The following is an 18,341-nucleotide window of genomic DNA, read 5'->3' as shown; positions in this document are numbered from 1 at the left end:
ACCCGTCTCGTGAACACTTTAAAGCCTCACTCTCTCCGCTCCGGCTTTAGTTCATTATAACACCTGCACAGTCGCGGAACCCTGGCCATGATCAATTCTCTTACAGCTTTCGCTTTAACCAGCTGTATGCTATACTTGCGCTACAAGTGTGCTAAAGAATGGCCACGGGGAACTAGCTACTTTTTATCATACCAGTGTGTTATTTTATATAAATTCCAATCGGTTAAAAATAAGTTGCTCCTCCTTTTCTAAAACAAACGCGCGAAATCTCTAAAAGACCTTTCTGGCATCAGCGACTAATAAATCAATTACGCGCGCATTGTGACGTCACGTCTAAAAGGATTAGCGGGAAAGATAGTACAATGATGTAATTAAGGAAAGGTGTCATTTACGGTTGATGAATACAGCGCTCGAGAACTTTTCAAAGGAATTGCCTAATTTGTTTTTCCTGCTTATTTACAATGCAATAAACCTAAGTGTTATTTAGAGTTATTTAGACAGTCTATTGACTATATTAGTGTGGGATTATTAATTGTTTATTTTTCACATACATGGATCTGTGGTATTTTCTCATATTTATTTATTTATGACTTGTATTATTCATTTAAAAATGTGTGGTTTAAAGTAAAAAATGTCTAAGTGTATATATAATTACATATTTAATGTATACTTTTTTTTACAAAAGTAACATGCCCGCCTATCTATCTATCTATCTATCTATCTATCTATCTATCTATCTATCTATCTATCTATCTATCTATCTATCTATCTATCTATCTAATATAAAATAAATATTGCTAGGGTCTGCCTCTGGGGATTTGTTTTTGTGGGTGGGGATTTAACACCCCCCCTCCCCCCCTCTCTCCCTCTGGTTTTAGTCCATTGTTGTGAACCTTCCCCTCAGAGTGCTGTTGTCTCCCACTGCCAGTGAGACTCTTGCTCTGCCCCAGAGCGTAAGCAGTGAGTTGCCAGATACAGACTCTGCGGCTCTTCTGTTTTATACTCATCTAAACTGTGTGGAGCGAATCATTCTACAGGAACCCAAGGGAGAGAGAGAGAGAGGGAGCTGAACTCCACTCCACTGTCATTACGCGCAAGTCACATTATTCATGTGAAAAAGGACGCTACAATGTGTTTGGTATTGGATGATTTATTTAACACAATCTAAGGAAGGAGGATTTTTTTTTTACATTTTGAGAAGAAAAAAAAAACACGGTCTAAATCCTTCGCGTCGTTCATTTCTGTGGATTTATAGCGGTTTTTGGACTCGGGAGCGCTCACGAGCACAGCGCGAGACGCGAAGCTCATCAAAGGAAAGCAGTACTGGACTTTGAATCTGAAGATTAGTATTCTTTCCTTATACTATCAGCCCGTCGGTTTTATTTTTGATGGATATACCAGCGTAAATCAGACTTTTTCAAAAAGTTATTTATTGGATTTCCAAGGATAAATAACTCTGGAACGGCGAGGGAAAAAAGGACACATGAGTGTCTCGAGGGCCACCAAGATCCGAGGGCACTAAGAACTGCAGGTACCTTATCGAACCAATACGGACCGGGCAAAGTACACGCAAAAAATAGGTAAAATTAGCTATTATTTGCGCTAAAACTGGGTCAGATTAGTTGAATCCATATAGCTAATTTTTATTGATATTTATTATTGCTTCAGATACATTAAACTAGCATTTCAACATACATTAAAAAATACACAAAAGAAAATTATTTTCCAAAATTATCAGATTATAAACTAAACAGTGTTTAGTCTGAACTTCTTTTGCACTCTGTTTCTGCACATTTCACAAATTTGATGTGAAACGCCATCATAGAGTTTTATTCGTGCAATACAAATTCAAATCTAGTTTCCGTTAATAATAATTATATATATATATTTATTTGTTTCTGTTTGGTTTTAGGTTTATTTGCGCTCAGAATGACTTTCATTAACTATACCAAGTGGTTTCACACTTGTAAATGGATTTATTTAGCTTAACCAAACTCTCACTTGAGTGTGAAATTCTCGTGTGTTTTGAGAACACTTGTGTCTCCTCTTACCCGGAGAGCTTGACGTTTGGTCTTATTTTTCTCTCATGCTGAGCAAAATAAGTATTTTAGCAACACATTTGGAGTAAGTAAATACGTTGTAATCTCTTAATTGTGGGCTAGATGAATTGTGGCTAAAGTTTTAATCAATATGCTGTATATTTGGACAATAAGCTGTTGGAATCGCAGATCTTCCGGATCCAATTCATGGGTTTATATTGAAACGGCCCATTAAAAGCACGTTGTACAGGTCCCATTCATAAACAACTGTCCTTAACTGCTGCGCATTCGTACCGGAGGGTTATTCATGTCCAAGAGGGACTTAGACAATGTCCAACAATGACGTAGGTGTACAATAGGACATTCATTTTTAAATGCAGTTTGGTGAGTAGGGTTGGGATGTGCAATGCATTATGCATTTATGTCATTTTAAAAGTTCATCTTTCACAATAGTTTCTGTGAATTGTAAATCAGCTGTGTTTTTCTCTCAGGTTTGTGACTACACTGAGGTTGCCAATGCCTGGAGTCAGCATTTGAAGCTGACCAGCTGTCTCCCACACTTACAAACATTACCTCAGCAAGATGTGGAGCATCTTTAAGGTTTTCATTACCATCTGCTTAACGGAACTGGTGTTTTCAAGGAGCATAACATCCGGGGAAGTCCGGGCAAAAGGTACGGATTTAAATATACACTTTTTCTATGAAAATTCATAATGCATCAATAATCTGACCGTCTGTAATGAATGGTTGGGATATTTGATGAATTGTTCAATATATGATAAATAGAGCTAAGGTGATCATGAAGAATTTAAGTCCAAGGGAAGTCGGAGAGGATGTAATAGTTTAGAGAGTAAAACAATCCCAGTATTTCCTTGAGCCATAAACAGTGCTACCTGATCCTGCCAAAGCCCCAAGGCTCGGAAGTGTAAATCTGTCTGGCCCAACGCCAGTAACAGGGGATTGTGGGATGCTAGGAGGGGTGGGAAAGATGTGTCTCCCATTTAATTGTACAAACATTGGGTTGTCTAGATTTTGTACCTGCCAGGAAGGTATCTGATAATCTCCAAGAGCTATTAAGTCTTTCACAGAGCTGGTTTCCATAGTTTGTGTTTGTGTGTGTGTGTGTGTATGATAAAGCCTCATGCATACAAATCAGAGGATTTTTTTTTTTAAATCACAGTATAAGCTATAAGCTTTATGTAGCATGTTGTGTTGGGCTGTTGATATGATTAGCTTTAGTTCACAGCTCTGAGTTCTGGAAAATGAAGGGAACAAATGTAGACCCTTGTAAGGACTGGGGCAAAGTGTTCGTTAAAAGCATCTTTCTCTGAACACTTGTGAGCTACATACAGTGCTAGGAAGGTGATAAAGGTTGAAAACCCTGTGGTGCAGCCCAACAATGCCCCACTAAGTTCCTGCCAGGAGAAATTAAAGTCATTTGACAACTCTAAGACTTTAATGGGCAGAGCCACCCAGACAAGTGAAAAATGCAGAGCTAAAAGAACAAGAAGAGACAGAAATGAACTTGTTTGTGGGGGATGTACAAATATGAACATTTCATAGTAAAATACAGCTAAGTAATATAATGCCTTGTTTTCAATTCAGAAATAATGCTAAAGTCATTTTTGTATTTCAGAGGTTATAATAAACATTTTACTGTGTGTCATTTTTTAGGTTTTGAAAAAGAAAGATAGTTTTCCAATAAGTCATTAACAGTGTACGGCACTTATTCCATTAGATTTAAACATATCTACTGAAATAGCCTGAAATATCAAATGATGATATATGATTCTACAAAATATGTTTAAAAAAAGTTCAGCCTATTAGTGTGCACATGTGTTTGTGTGTTTTGTTTAGCTTGTCCTTTATTTTCCTGCTGACCATTCACACCCTCTTCAGGGTCAGATACCGGCCAGGCCCTAGTTTTATTCAGTGAAGTTCATTAGTGTATTGGTGGAAGAATGTTATGCTTCAGTGCTGGAGGTGACATTGCTTGGTTAGGGGGCGTTCTTCACTCAAACACTCAAAATCACATTCACCTCCAGGCCACAAGAAACACTGCTGTGAAGTCAAAGTTAGGTCATTCTCAGCTGAGAATTGTGTTTCTGTTCTCTCTTTTGTTTGTGGCTTTGTTTGCCTGATTTGCTCCAAAACAGTGGTGATCTCTGTGAGAAAGGCTCTAGTTAGCAATTAGCGAGAAGTTATGTTAATTAGACGTGTTTATTAAATGTGGTTTATACTACAGACTAATTACATAGTGGTTGTTCAAAACCTTCTTTTTTCCATTCCCCCAGATACCCGAGTTTCACGACCAATTCTTATTCCTGGATTTCCTGAGAATGCTACTGTGTTGGTTGGAGGACATGTGAAGTTGGTGTGTAAACTCTACCAGCCAGCCTCAACACGTCTCCAGTGGTTCAAGAAGGACAGCAAGCGCCTGGGGCTTGATGGATCACCACTTCTTACAGCGCTTACGGTGAGAAAGTGATTTAAAGATCCTCTATTATGCATATTTTCTGTCTTCAGGAAAGAGGGAGTAATGTTACATTTGTTTCCTCCATAGCCTCTTCTTGAGAACCTCTCCAAAGTCAACATTCTTCCTTTAGTGAATGTCACCATGGAAGATGCTGGGGAGTATGTATGCAAAGCGGAAAACTCATTTGGCCAGATTACTCGCTCTGCCTGGGTGGAAGTCTTATCAGGTAAGCCATATCAGCATCTTGCCTTCTCATCATCAGGCCAGATCTTCCGTCATTTTCTGACAGGTCAGCCATTGGCGTTATATTGCCATGAAAACAGGTTTATGAGTATTTAGGAGAACAAAACCGACGACTAGAGTTGAAAGGTCGCGTCTAAGAAGTAAACTTCGGTACAGCATTGTAATGTTGCCATTAGTAACTTTATTTTTCATATTTTGTCCTAGAAGTTTCTGAGGAGCCAACCGAGGAAACATCAGAGCATCTACTCCTAGAGCTCGGAGATGTACTAAAACTTCGTTGTGATACAAACCGTCCTGGAACGGTCCTGTGGTTCAAGGGTGGTGTACGGGTGCAACACAATGCTCGTATCCAGATAAGGGCAGCAGTCATGGAGATTGCGGATGTTACCTTTGAAGATTCAGGAGTGTATGTGTGTATGCTACGTGGCACCAAAGAGGCTCTACGCAATTTCACTATCACAGTGGCAGGTAGGTTCTGCCACATCGTGAACTTAAAACAGATTTGTAGTTTTTAATAATAGCCCTTCTTTTGAATGCTCACATAATAATTTGAACACTTACTGCTTCTTTGCAGATGCTATAGGATCAGGAGATGACGATGAGGACAATGGTCTTGATGATGCTGGTCCTGAGACAGAAAATGACCAGGTCTACATCTCCAGAGGTTAGCGAACATTGCAAGTTATGTAGCATTTAGTTGCATTTCAGTTTTAATGTGATAGCTTGAAATGTACCTTTGATATCTACATTTTAGCACCATACTGGACTCACACTCAAAGGATGGAGAAGAAGCTCTATGCAGTCCCAGCTGGAAACACGGTCAAATTCCGCTGCCCCGCCACAGGGAGTCCTATTCCCACTATTCGCTGGCTAAAGAATGGCAGAGAATTCAGAGGAGAGCATCGGATCGGGGGCATCAAGGTGGGAGACTATTTATGCCTTTTAGAAACTTGGCAATCTAATAAGTATCACTTTGTGCTCATGTGTTATCATTTTGTGTTCATAGCTACGACATCAGCATTGGAGCTTGGTCATGGAGAGTGTGGTTCCCTCTGACCGTGGGAACTACAGTTGTGTTGTGGAGAACAAATATGGGTCCATCGCTCACACCTACCTCTTGGACGTGTTGGGTAAGAGGGCTTCTGCTTGCCTGCTCTAGACAGCCGCCTGGCTCCATGAGGAGCCATCGCAGGCCTGCCATGCTTAGCAAATGTCAGAGGCAATAAGCGTCAAATCAGTGAGATCCTGTACCAGCAGCTCAGTGGCGTCACATAGCGAGACAGGCACCAAATACACCTCAGAGAGAGCCACAGGGCACGCTGCTACACCACAGGCACCAGGGTTCACTCGAGGCTGTACATGTCCATACAGATATTTAAGATCCGCACTGGAAGAGGGCAATAAATATCATCACAGCAGGAGAATGTGGGGTGGGGGCTGGCATCGGCCTGTATGGTACGTGCCTGGAAGCGCTGTGGGTTGAGGCGTCCAGACCAATTTTCTACCTGACCTGTGACAGACCTGTTTATTAAGAGTCCGGCGTGGGGTCAACTGCTGTGTCCTAGCAGACAGGGGGAAAGAACAGGGAATAAAGAGCCCATCGACTTCAAAGAAACCCAACACATGGGCCTGGCTCTAAAAATCCCTTAATGGAACTAATTAGTGAGTGTTGATCAGCTTTGGAAGTGCCGCTTGTCTTTCCCTTATCTTTCATCAAATGCCCTTGAATCTCAACTTACAAAGGCAACATTATTTTGTTGGATGATGAGATCTTTTGAAAGAACTGTTAAATACCTTACAGATTTAGTGTAGAAAAGTAATGACCTTCCGATTTCTTTTTTCAGAACGCTCTCCACACAGGCCCATCCTTCAGGCTGGCTTACCCAAAAACACTACAGCTGTAGTGGGTGGAGATGCCCAGTTCCTTTGTAAAGTATACAGTGATGCCCAGCCTCACATCCAGTGGCTGAAGCACATAGAGATGAATGGCAGCCGTTATGGGCCTGATGGCATTCCTTATGTGAAGATTGTGAAGGTATTTAGCAAGTCATCCACTAAACTTTTCAAAGGTCAAACAGATTTATCAGGAGTGAACAGGCTATAAACAGTTAATTGTTTCTTCTGACTTTTCAGACAGGAAGCTTGAACATGTCTGAAGTTGAAGTCTTGTATCTTACCAATATCACAATGGAGGATGCCGGAGAATACACCTGCTTGGCGGGAAACTCTATTGGTTTCTCTCATCAGTCTGCTTGGCTCACAGTCTTATCAGGTGGGTTTTTATAAACACACTGATGACACAAATCCTAAGAACAGTTTGAGGCTCAGAGATACAAGTAATAAAAACTTGTCAATTCCACAGAAGAGGATGTGGCCAAGGAGATGGACCTTATGGAAGCCAAGTACACTGACATCATCATCTATGCCTCTGGTTTCCTGGCTCTGGTAATGGCCATTGTTATAGTGGTCCTCTGCCGTATGCAAGTTCATCCCAGTCGGGAGCCTTTTGATACTCTCCCGGTACAGAAACTCTCCAAATTTCCTCTACGCAGACAGGTAAGATGACACTTCTAAACAAACCTCATGAAACTTCCCCAAGAACATGGTATTCAAAAGAACATTCTGGATTCTAATCCTGTATGTTTTGGATTCTATCACAGTATTCAGTGGAGTCCAATTCTTCTGGAAAATCAAGTGCGTCATTGATGCGGGTGGCTCGTCTTTCCTCCAGTTGTTCCCCAATGCTGGCTGGAGTTATGGAGTTTGAACTGCCTTATGACCCTGACTGGGAGTTTCCAAGAGAGAAGTAAGCAGTACCAGCGACCATAGCTGTAAAAAGTTTCCTTTTATATAATGGTAAACTAAATGTTTATTTGAATTCTTTTGTGCCAGTTTGACTTTAGGTAAACCGCTTGGAGAGGGCTGCTTTGGTCAAGTGGTAAGAGCAGAGGCTTATGGGATAAACAAAGAGAATCAAGATCAAGTGACAACTGTAGCTGTTAAAATGCTAAAAGGTATTTTTTGTGCTTTCAGACATTAAATTGAAGAGTTGAGCATTTTTGAATTGCAAACTAAGAAGGAATTTTTTTTGTTCATTTTCAGATGATGCAACTGACAAAGACCTGGCAGACCTCATTTCTGAGATGGAGTTAATGAAGGTGATGGACAAGCACAAGAACATTATCAATCTTCTTGGTGTTTGCACACAGGATGGTATGTTAAACACTGTGGCATCTCACGGCTGCACACTGCAATATAGTTGGCCGTTTGATTTAATTTCAATGTATATTTCTGGTCCAGGTCCACTGTATGTGCTGGTTGAATACGCATCTAAGGGTAGCCTACGGGAATATCTCAGAGCACGTCGACCTCCTGGCATGGACTACACCTTTGATGTGACCAAGGTTCCTGAAGAACAGCTCACCTTTAAAGATCTAGTGTCCTGTGCTTACCAAGTCGCAAGAGGGATGGAGTACCTGGCCTCCAAAAGAGTAAGTTGCTTGCAGGGATCAATTAACTTAGTTTTGAAACAGCCCCCCCCTGCATCTTATCAACACATCCCTTTGTCTGACACGTGATGCCAAGCATTCCTTAGTGGAGTGGTGGTGTGTCGTGTTTACCGCTGTGTCCGTCCTGTCTCTGTGGGCTTTGTCCTTTTTAGCACTGCCATAAATCTGTTAGCAAGCAGGCGCTCGGACCCGCCTGTGCACTGGATCGTATTACTAGCTTTTTGTGGCCTGCTAAGAATGCAGTCGTCTGAAACCCCTCCATTAAGGGCCACAAACCAGGGGCCATTTTTGTCCTCTTTTTCAATCCTCAAATACCACCAACTATTTAAAATGAAAACCAAAATAAACTTAATGACATGCATTTACATCAGAAACCAGTTCGGTGTTGTTTTTCTCTGAAGTCCAAGTCTATTTAAAGTTAGGGTTGTTTAAACTTTTGCAAATGTTGCTCGCTATATGTTGATTCAGACAGGATTCCTCATATAGAGGACTCATTTCTGTTGAGGTTTGTGGAAACAAAACTCTAGCCTCACTGTGAACATGTTTATCTACTTACCAGAAGCGGAAAAGAGTCACCAAAACATTGTTAGGGTCAATTCAACTAAATAGAAATTACTTTTTTTGTTTCAACAGTGCATTCACAGAGATTTAGCAGCAAGGAATGTTCTTGTGACGGAGGACAATGTGATGAAAATCGCAGATTTTGGTTTGGCAAGAGGAGTGCATCAGATTGACTACTACAAAAAAACCACTAATGTAAGTAACAATTCTATTCAAAATGTTCTTAGAACTGTAGCTAGATGTGTTTTGCTATTTTAAAGACATCCCGTACATAAACAGGGCTGTATGACCCTGTTTGTGCCCATTTAATGCCTTAATACTTTTAAAGACAGATGTGTAATGTGTCCATGCTGATTGGCAGACAGCTTAATAAAAGATAATTAGAGAAAGGGGGGCGGGGATTAGCGAAAGAGTGGGCATATTTCTGTGGATCAAAAGGAAGTGGATTTCTTTGGCTCAGTCTCTGTGGCAGCTAAATGTCCCACTCACAGCCCTGTTGTTTCCAATTTCAGGGACGTCTGCCAGTGAAATGGATGGCACCAGAAGCCTTGTTTGACAGAGTCTACACACACCAGAGCGACGTGTAAGTCTGGCTAATCATTGCAGCTATGCCAAAGAATCAGCTGAGCAGGGATCCCCTCGGCTAGAATGTCGGCCTATTCAGATTAACCAGAATACACCAGCACAGTTTAATCCTGATGGTGGATGTTTTAAAAGAGTAAAATATATGGCCTGATGAAAAAAAACTTTCTCTATAAGAAGATTAAATTAGTACAGCTCAAGCTGGTTATCATATATGGTGCATTCACATTTTTGGTCTCGTTTCCACAGTTGGTCTTTTGGAGTTTTGATGTGGGAGATTTTCACATTGGGAGGATCACCATACCCTGGGATACCAGTGGAGGAGCTTTTTAAGCTGCTGAAGGAAGGCCATCGAATGGACAAACCTTCCAACTGCACCCATGAGCTGTAAGCATCAGTCCATTTACTCAAAAACATGTTTAACGTCATTCCTCATGGTTACATACTTACATTCAAATTGCTCTTATTAGCTACATGAAGATGAGAGAGTGCTGGCATGCCGTACCAACACAAAGACCAACATTCAAACAGCTTGTTGAAGAGCTTGACAGGGTGCTGGTATCCATTTCTGATGAGGTAAACACCTATTTCTGCAATAGTTTAAGTCATAGAGTGTTTCTTTATATCCAAACTTCTAAACCAATTGTATGTTTACATTTTCAGTACCTGGACCTGTCCACCCCTTTTGAACAGTATTCTCCATCTTGTGAGGACACCTCCAGCTCTTGCTCTTCAGACAATGATTCAGTGTTTACCCATGATGCAATGTCAACTGACCCATGCCTAATTGGCTACCATGATGTGCGCTCTCGGATGGACCTGAAGACGACAATGCGATAGTCCCTTTTGGGCACAAGCTTATGGACGTCAGATCTTGCTCGGAAACACTTGTATGAAAAGCAAGGATTTTCACCTTTGATGCTCTGCCTAAGAACATTATAACAATGCTTGGCACTATGAAATGTGGTGATTTGTAATTTTCACAGAAACAGAACTGAGTCTGGTCATGAGCTTTTTTGTTTAAAGTTTTTATTGAATGGATGCTGCTGCATGTAGAAAGCTATGTTTGGAGCAGCATACAGGAGCGTTTTCAAACCAGATTTTGTTTTTTAAAAAGAGAACATTTATTTTGATATAAAAAGCAGATAGCATTGATAAATATAAATATCTCTCTATATAAAATTATTCTACATTTTTTATTTAAAGAACTGTCTTAAATCTCAGGATCTTGCATGATAAAAATGCTGTAGTGGCAGCAAAGTGCCTGATTTTTGATTTCCTGTGAATACCTTAAAATATTTTATGTACATATCATTACAGAAGACAATTACATTTTATAAATTATTCTAAATGATATAAAGTGAAGGTGTTACTTAGGTGAAGAAATTATGTAAATCTGTTCTGAAGCTATCCCTGAATGATTCTTCAGTTCATCGACACATTTACAATAGCTATTGTTCGCTGCTGGTACCATTGTACACTGTCAAGGCTAAACCTCTGAGCACTCAACTTCCTGTTGTTCTGTTCATTTCATGCCTCAGCGTTTGGTAAGCATGGTTTGTCGTGGTCTTTTTTCCCCAACCATTCATTCCTTTCAAACTGAGACATTGCGGGGACCGGCATCGCTTCCATTGTCAGTACTGTACAGAAGAAAAGGACTTGACTGAATGTGAAATGCCTTGATATTGATTGATTTCAAATGGTGAATCCTCCATTGTTTGGCTGTAACCTTTTAACCACCCTAGTTTGTTTGTGGGGTCCAGGCATAGGCCTAAATGGACAATGGTCTCATGCAGCTGTAATGTGTGTGACTGCTGGCTAGGGTGATTGGGGGGCTGTCTAAGGCCTGTGTGCAAATGAGAAAGCCCCTTATTATGCTAATGTCTCCAGCTGCCCATCTTTATCCTGCACTATCTTTTAATATACAAATGCTAATGCTGGCCTTTCTAAACAAACTCGGCAATGTCCTTCAGGGAATGCAAAGCCTCATCCCACAAGCTGATAAGAAACCAATGGCTTTTTTCAAGTTAATTTACCTTGTACTTTGCATTCTTAGCCAGGGACGCTCCTGCTGCTCCCTTTGGGCACATTCTGGGACAATTGGTGCGCATACTCTGAATGAGTATGTAAGTTGATTTCCCCAATGTGAGCAAAACTGTTCAATTCGATGTATCATCAGAACTCAATCTACTTTTCAGGCAGCTACAGTGATGTATGACCTCTAAATAAGAGAAAAACACATACTTAGGCAGTCCATGACACCTTCAGAATTGAAAGAGCACATTCTTTGTGTATGAAATTATAAACCACACGACATTCCATTTGTGTATTCCTCATTGTAACAATCAAACATTGTTATTATAAATTTCCCCTCAAGAGAGTTATTTTAGAAATATTTAATTTATTTGTTTATTGTTCGTTTTATATTAAATAAAGTATAATTTAAAATACTGGCCCATATTGTCTGTGTGTGAATGTGATCAAATTGGAGAAAATTTTTCTGGTTAGAATTTTTTCATTTTTATTTAACAAGGTAATTATTTGTTCTATGCACTATTCTGTGCTATTGTAAACTGTTTGTATATATCGAGTCAGTAAGGCAGATTGACATACTGATCACACCTCAATGTCTCCCTCTAAATGTCTAGACGCATGTCTACTGACTTATCTCTAATGTAACAATCAATTAAGAGACAAGCAGGACAACTATCACTATAGTCAAATGCGTCTGTCTCTCCATGGAGACAATCTCAGCCAGCTGGTCTTGGTTAGATAAGAGTTTGTCCACCATGAAGTGGGCGTCTCTCATCTTTGCATCTTTAGCCAAAGGGCAAAGGCCCACACCAGCCTACCAAATGCCATGGGCTACATCATACGTCTTCCTACATCATTTTTTCATAATTTAGGGTGACCAGTTGTCAGTGATTTCTGGGGACGATACCAGGTTTTGTTCTTATGTTATTGAACTGTTGGTTGGTAGCAAACAGCTGAGATCAACATCTTACCCTTTATGTGTTTTCTTTTTCTAAATGGTCACTTTTAAATGACAGACATATTTATTATGATCCAAGAACAGATAAACAGTACAACCAGCATTTTTTTTCCAAATTGAGGACATATAGTTGCGTTCGATCATTAAAACCCATGACCTTAGCACTGCTACCACTATGCTCTACCTACAATAATAATGCTAAATGGTAAATGGTATTGTGAAAAGCAAGTGCAATAAATTGTATCAAACTTCAGATAATATATTACTTAAGTGTTCCTAAATAGAATACATAATAGAAAAATAAAATGTCACATTAAACGTCGACTTATAAATGTATATAATGAATTCTAATAGTCTTTAAAGAAGTGCACTTATGAGTATGCTTGATCATAATTTAATGTGCTATTTAATATTACATTTAAAATTCAAATATTTTAAATATCTTAATACCTAAATTTCATTAAACTTTATTTTTAATTCACAATAAATGCTGACAATAAGAAATGATAAAACCACACATAAAGATCAGACAGTAAGCAGTCATCATAATTAAATTTTACACAAAGTTCAGTTAATTGCATTTACATAAATTTTACTTATAATATATTTTATTTAATTGTAAAAAACAAGCAATTAAGTATATGATACATTATATTAAGTATATTATTTCACAACAAATATCAAAGTTCTACATCTTAATGTGTATTTCTAAATAAACCATAGTCTTTTTTGTGCACATGTAGTTCTGAAAAGTACATTATTATGTTACATGCAGCATGGCATAATTTGTCAACTTTCTTATCAAAACCTCTTGAGGAGTGACATTGCTAAGGAGCAAAGTAATAACAGAACATATGCCAATGGAAACATGTTTATGTTCATGTTCTTCTTACAGTAGGCACTATGTCAGTGTCACTTTTATATGTAGTTTTAAGCAGTGTGTAGTGTAGTAAGGCCAGCCAGAGTAATTATGTAGCAATTACTTAGAATATTACATCAGCTGTTTGCCTTCCTGTATCCTGTTCCAATTAAGGTCACACACTTACAAAATCTCACTTTATCTAGACACATTCCCTCACACAGGCCTACTTTGTGTGGAAAACAAAAACACTAATGAACATTAGACTCATTTACAAAACCAACCTTTTAAAAAGATTCTTACAGATTACAGTATATTTAATCTTGTATATTTTCCCTCAGGTATAAACATGATGTAAAGACTCGCTGTATTGGGTCATAGTTAATGTTCAACCGCTCAGCCGGACGAGAGCACAATGGCTTATCTGTGCGTGCGAGTGTGTTTTCTCTTTCTCTCTATCTGCTGATCAAGGGAAGTATTTGAACACTTGTCTATACACAGAGCCTCTGTGGATAATGCCTAGAGTGTGTGAGGCCAGGAAGTGTGAAGGGTAAACATCCCCCAGTAAATGGCGCCATTTTATTTTGTCTCTTACGCTTCCACACAGGTTTGGACTTCTTCATTGAAACGAACTGTCAGAACTGGCCTGGCAAACATCAGATTTTATGGTGAAGATATATTGCTGTTAGATTATATGGTGGAGTTTGACATTCCGCCTAGTTAAACTTGACGTCAGACTCATCTATTTTTCCACAAGCGCTTTGGTACACTGTAAAATGTCTTGAATAGGCTCACATTTATGTTGTAATTTAATCAATCTAATTAATTTAATGTAATTAAATAATCTCTACCCAAATTCATTTGTTTTGTTAACCCTAACTAGTCTTCAAGTCTACATAACTACAAAAAGTGCTGTTTTTGTAACAACAACAAAAGCAGAAATAGCAGAAAGCTAAGCTAAGCATTTCTGAGGTTAGATTCCCAGAAGCTCGGGGGGTAGATTTAACCCCTAAATGTATACATCATTGGGGTTTCATATGAAAATGCATGGATGTGGTTGTACAAATGTATATAAACTTGGCAGTTGGTTATTCAGCTGAACTATTCAGTCTTCATTAAGAAACTTTCTGCATGTCTTCATGCAAGGTATGCATTTAAAATACATAAATAAAAAAAAATTGTTAACCATTTTGTTAACAAGAAAAATATGCACTACATTTTGAGGAAGCACATTAATATTAATTAGCAAAATAAATATGATCTAAAAAATAAAAAAATATATATACCAAATAAAAAAATAAAAATTGTATTTTTTGGATAGCTTTAAAAATATAAAAACCGAGATATTCTCCTACGTTAAGGCTCCTGAGAGCTCAAGGGCCAATTGAGGAAAAAAGATAAATGTCCCACCAATCCTTGTAGGCTACAGGAGAAGCAGGGTGCCTGCTACACACTGGATCACATATCCTAAAGCTGGACTGTAGGTCATGGACAACAGAAAGCCTTGAAACTAGAGATGCAGAAGGAATCAAGGGACCAAATCTACTGTCAGTGAAAGAAGAAGAGCGCAAGGAGGATGGAAAAAGGGGGAGCAGAGAAAACCAAGAAGGAGCTGTGGACCTCACCACCGTCCGCAGACCCTCATAACTCCTTCATATTTTTCTGGGGAGTTATTTATTGCTCTGTAATTTCGGAGGTGCCGGGGGAGTGTAATTGATTTGGCTTGGATTTCAAGCATGGGAGGAGTGGGACGGGCCCCTGCAATCGGAATGGGGAATCTGGGCCCCTTCACCACCTCACTTCCCTTCACAGTCTGCCATAATCTCCAAACCAACCCACTTTATCAGCATTCCCACAACAAGACGTGTGACGGCGCCTTGGACACACCAGTCATTTAAACCAGCCCAAACTGAGACAAGTTTTTAATGACCTGGAGCGAAACGGCAGAGGGTGACGAGAAAGGGCGGAGGGGTGAATAAATGTTTGTCAGTATCGAATGGCTGAACCAACATGATATGATCTTCCACGCGAACACTTGAGCTAAGAAGCAGCACGCAAGCTGGGGACGCAGACTGAGATCCAGCCCAAGACTGTGCAAAATGGTAGTTTCCAATCAGAGTTTAATAGAACCAGTTTCTAGACACCGAATGTTGAGGCATAACAAACTGTCAAACTTTTAGTTGATAGGCAAATTAAGGAAATGTCTGGGATTTAAAGGGATAGTTCACTTTGAAACAAAATTTGAAGTTTATCAGCTTAGCCCAAGGGGATGTAAGGTGTAGGTGTCTTTTTTCTTCAGTGGATCCAATTTTGTGATTTTTAAGTCAAACCGTTGTAGTCTGTCAGTCATATAACGTTGGGTATAGGGAACTTTCTCTAACATGCACAGAGAAATCCAAATTAAACCATACATTGATGGCCTAAAACATGAAACAAAGCGGTTTCTGTGAGAAAACGAACAGTATTACTTTTATCAAGTAATTTTAACAATATCACTTTTTACCTCAACAATTAATTGAAATAAGATAAAATTTTAAATGCCTCAGATAAAAATAAAACTGAAATAAAACTTAATTAAAACTATTATATACAAATAATAATATTATTATAATTATAAAATATAATAAAAGCATTCAAATTTATATAAAACAGGATATATTTAAAAAAAAAAAAAACATCTCCAAAATATGAACAAAACTGAGAATCTATATATTGATCTGCACAATATATGTATTTTGGAGAAAAAAAATGTTTCTCTATAAAGCTGCTTTGAAACTTATTTTTAAAAACTAGGTTAAAATGTATACGACACTGAATAAAAAATATGTTTTTCCAAATAATATTTTAGCATGGTTTACATTTTACATTTAGCATAATAAAAATGAACCTGGTAAGATTTTTTTATTTTATTTGATTATATTTTATTATATAAACATCATGTTTTTTAGTATAAACAGACCTAACACAAACATATATATATTTGACATCATATATCAAAAAAGTGTGAAAACCTTCACCTACAGATACCAATAAACAGAAGTGTGAAGGCCAAGGCAAATGCCGTGCTGACAGGATATCCCATTTACAGCTGAAAATAAACAAAGAACTTCCTTCACAGACTAATTTAGCAACGTAAATCTGTCTTTTCCTTTAAAGCACATTCCTTTCTTTTCCATTTCAGCTATGAAAGAAAATTGATCAGATTAAAGGGCTTAAAAAGTCATTCACTGCGAAACATTTCTCGCAGTCATTCGGTCTTAAAAATACCCTCTGGTTCTTCAAACCACATTATAGAAGCATCTCCACACTGATGCTATTTTGTGGGTCAGGCTTTGATCCATGGCCATATTTATGTGTGCAGAGGGGCGAGCGCAGGGTAAAATTGCTTCGGCAGGACTGCAAAGCCGCAAACTCTTCCAGATTCCAACGCTCGCCTGTTTACTTGACAGCATTCAATTAGACGCTTAGCTTTCAGACGCAGCGAACAGCCAACTGGACTCGCAAATCTGGATCAGTAACTGTCCATTAACAAGTGTGGAACGATACGGATGTCACCACCCCTTCCACATGCCCTGCACACTCACAAACACGCTCGTAACCCACCCATCTCAGGTAATTGGCTGTAAGGTATTATCTGCCTAATTATCAAATAAATCCCGCTCTTCCTCTGCGGCACTGCATTTACACAAAACAGGAAGAGGGGATTAGTGGGGGCGAGCTGCCCTCAGATCCGGAGCCCTGCAACTCACTGCAGGAAATCTACTCAGCATTCAGCACACACACACACACACACACACACACACACACACACACGCACACAGTTACAAAATCAGAGTGCTTGAAAAAACATGTTCTAATTTTTTTCACTGAAAATTAATTGTCATACAAAAATGTTGCATTGCAGATTTTTGGCTATATTTTAATCTTACATAATCTTATAGATATTACATCCGTATATCATCTTACATTTTATAATGTTACAATACAGTTGATTATCGACAGATATGATGCAGGTAAGTCCCAAAAGTCAAGATATTGGGGCAAAAAAAGCTGCTGTATGGGTCATTTTTTTAAGCTTTGATTTCTGTTATGATTTTGAATTAAGCCCTGAGTGGGATGATGATTCTGGCTATGCCCTGCCACTTAAATCACACACTGGATCACGTTGAACAAATTATTCAAGCTGAAATCTTTACTTATATACATTTGTAATTCACACAAAATAAAAATGATGAGAATTATGAGAATATAAGTGACAGTGGTCGATGGATGCCAAAATTTTTGATAGTCCGTTTTAGAAATTTCATCAACTATGAGTAACATTGTAAATAAATGTTAAGGGAGCCAGTGCAGTGTTGACAGAACCAGGCTAATATGGTCATACTCCCTGGTTTTAGTAAGAACTCTAGCTGCTGCATTTTGGACCAGCTGAAATTTGTTGATCAAGCGTAAACAACAATGCAATTTAGATATGTTTTTGAGATGGAAAAATTAAGTTTTACAGATGCTAGGTTTTCAAATGAAAGATTTCTATCAAACAGCACACCTAGGTTCCTAACTGATAAAGAAGAACTGACAGAGCAGCCATCAAGTTGATCAGTGTTCTATGTGGGTTTTATCGGTCTGATAATTAACACCTCTGTTTTTTCAGAATTTAGAGGTAAGAAATTGCTCATTATCCAGTTTTTATGTCGACTATACATTCTGTTAGTTTCTCAATTTGGTGTGTTTCACCGGGGCGCAAAAAAATAGAGCTGAGTATCATTGGAATAATAGTGAAAGCTAACACCATGTCTCCTGATAATATCTCCAAAGGGTAACATGTAAAGCATAAAAAGTAAAGGTCCTAGTACTGAGCCTTGAGGTTCTCCATACTGCACTTTTGATCAATATGATACTTCTTCATTCACTGCTACAAACTGATGGTGGTCAGATAAGTACAATTTGAACAATGCTAAGGCACTTCCACTTATGCTGACAAAGTTTTTAGTCTATTCAAAAGAGTGTTGTGGTCGTTAGTGTCGAATGCAGAGATCCAGTAGCACTAATAAAGAGATACAACCATGATCAGATCATAGAA

At 38.7% G+C, this 18,341-nt stretch overlaps 1 protein-coding gene across 3 annotated transcripts; it reads left to right on the top strand.

Annotated features, from left to right (window-relative positions):
- The first annotated feature begins 907 nt into the window (after window positions 1-907).
- Window positions 908-11,866, top strand: fgfr4 (fibroblast growth factor receptor 4). Of its 3 annotated transcripts, none has more exons than XM_043221540.1 (20): window positions 908-1,531; window positions 2,531-2,712; window positions 4,334-4,515; window positions 4,603-4,741; window positions 4,963-5,226; window positions 5,333-5,422; window positions 5,513-5,679; window positions 5,765-5,888; window positions 6,603-6,793; window positions 6,892-7,030; window positions 7,121-7,314; window positions 7,419-7,564; window positions 7,651-7,772; window positions 7,861-7,971; window positions 8,059-8,249; window positions 8,901-9,023; window positions 9,341-9,411; window positions 9,660-9,797; window positions 9,881-9,986; window positions 10,074-11,866. In XM_043221540.1, exons 2-20 carry the CDS (start codon window positions 2,622-2,624, stop codon window positions 10,248-10,250), a joined length of 2,766 nt encoding a protein of 921 aa, XP_043077475.1. In that variant the 5' UTR covers window positions 908-1,531; window positions 2,531-2,621; the 3' UTR covers window positions 10,251-11,866. The 3 variants fall into 3 exon arrangements, with proteins under 3 accessions (XP_043077475.1, XP_043077476.1, XP_043077474.1); XM_043221541.1 differs by having other exon boundaries at window positions 908-1,580; window positions 4,966-5,226; XM_043221539.1 differs by having other exon boundaries at window positions 908-1,580.
- The last annotated feature ends 6,475 nt before the right edge of the window (window positions 11,867-18,341 follow it).

Source organism: Puntigrus tetrazona, chromosome 21 (assembly GCF_018831695.1).
Source record: "Puntigrus tetrazona isolate hp1 chromosome 21, ASM1883169v1, whole genome shotgun sequence".
Taxonomy (NCBI): Eukaryota; Metazoa; Chordata; class Actinopteri; order Cypriniformes; family Cyprinidae; genus Puntigrus; species Puntigrus tetrazona.
This window is presented reverse-complemented; position numbering and strand designations above follow the sequence as displayed.

Excerpts from the sequence above, each read along its gene's own strand:
- fgfr4 (XM_043221540.1), top strand. The coding sequence starts at position 2,622 with ATGTGGAGCATCTTTAAGGTTTTCATTACCATCTGCTTAACGGAACTG. Across the intron at positions 9,024-9,340 it reads ACTACAAAAAAACCACTAAT|GGACGTCTGCCAGTGAAATG; the intron begins GTAAGTAACAAT and ends TTCCAATTTCAG. Across the intron at positions 9,412-9,659 it reads TACACACACCAGAGCGACGT|TTGGTCTTTTGGAGTTTTGA; the intron begins GTAAGTCTGGCT and ends TCGTTTCCACAG.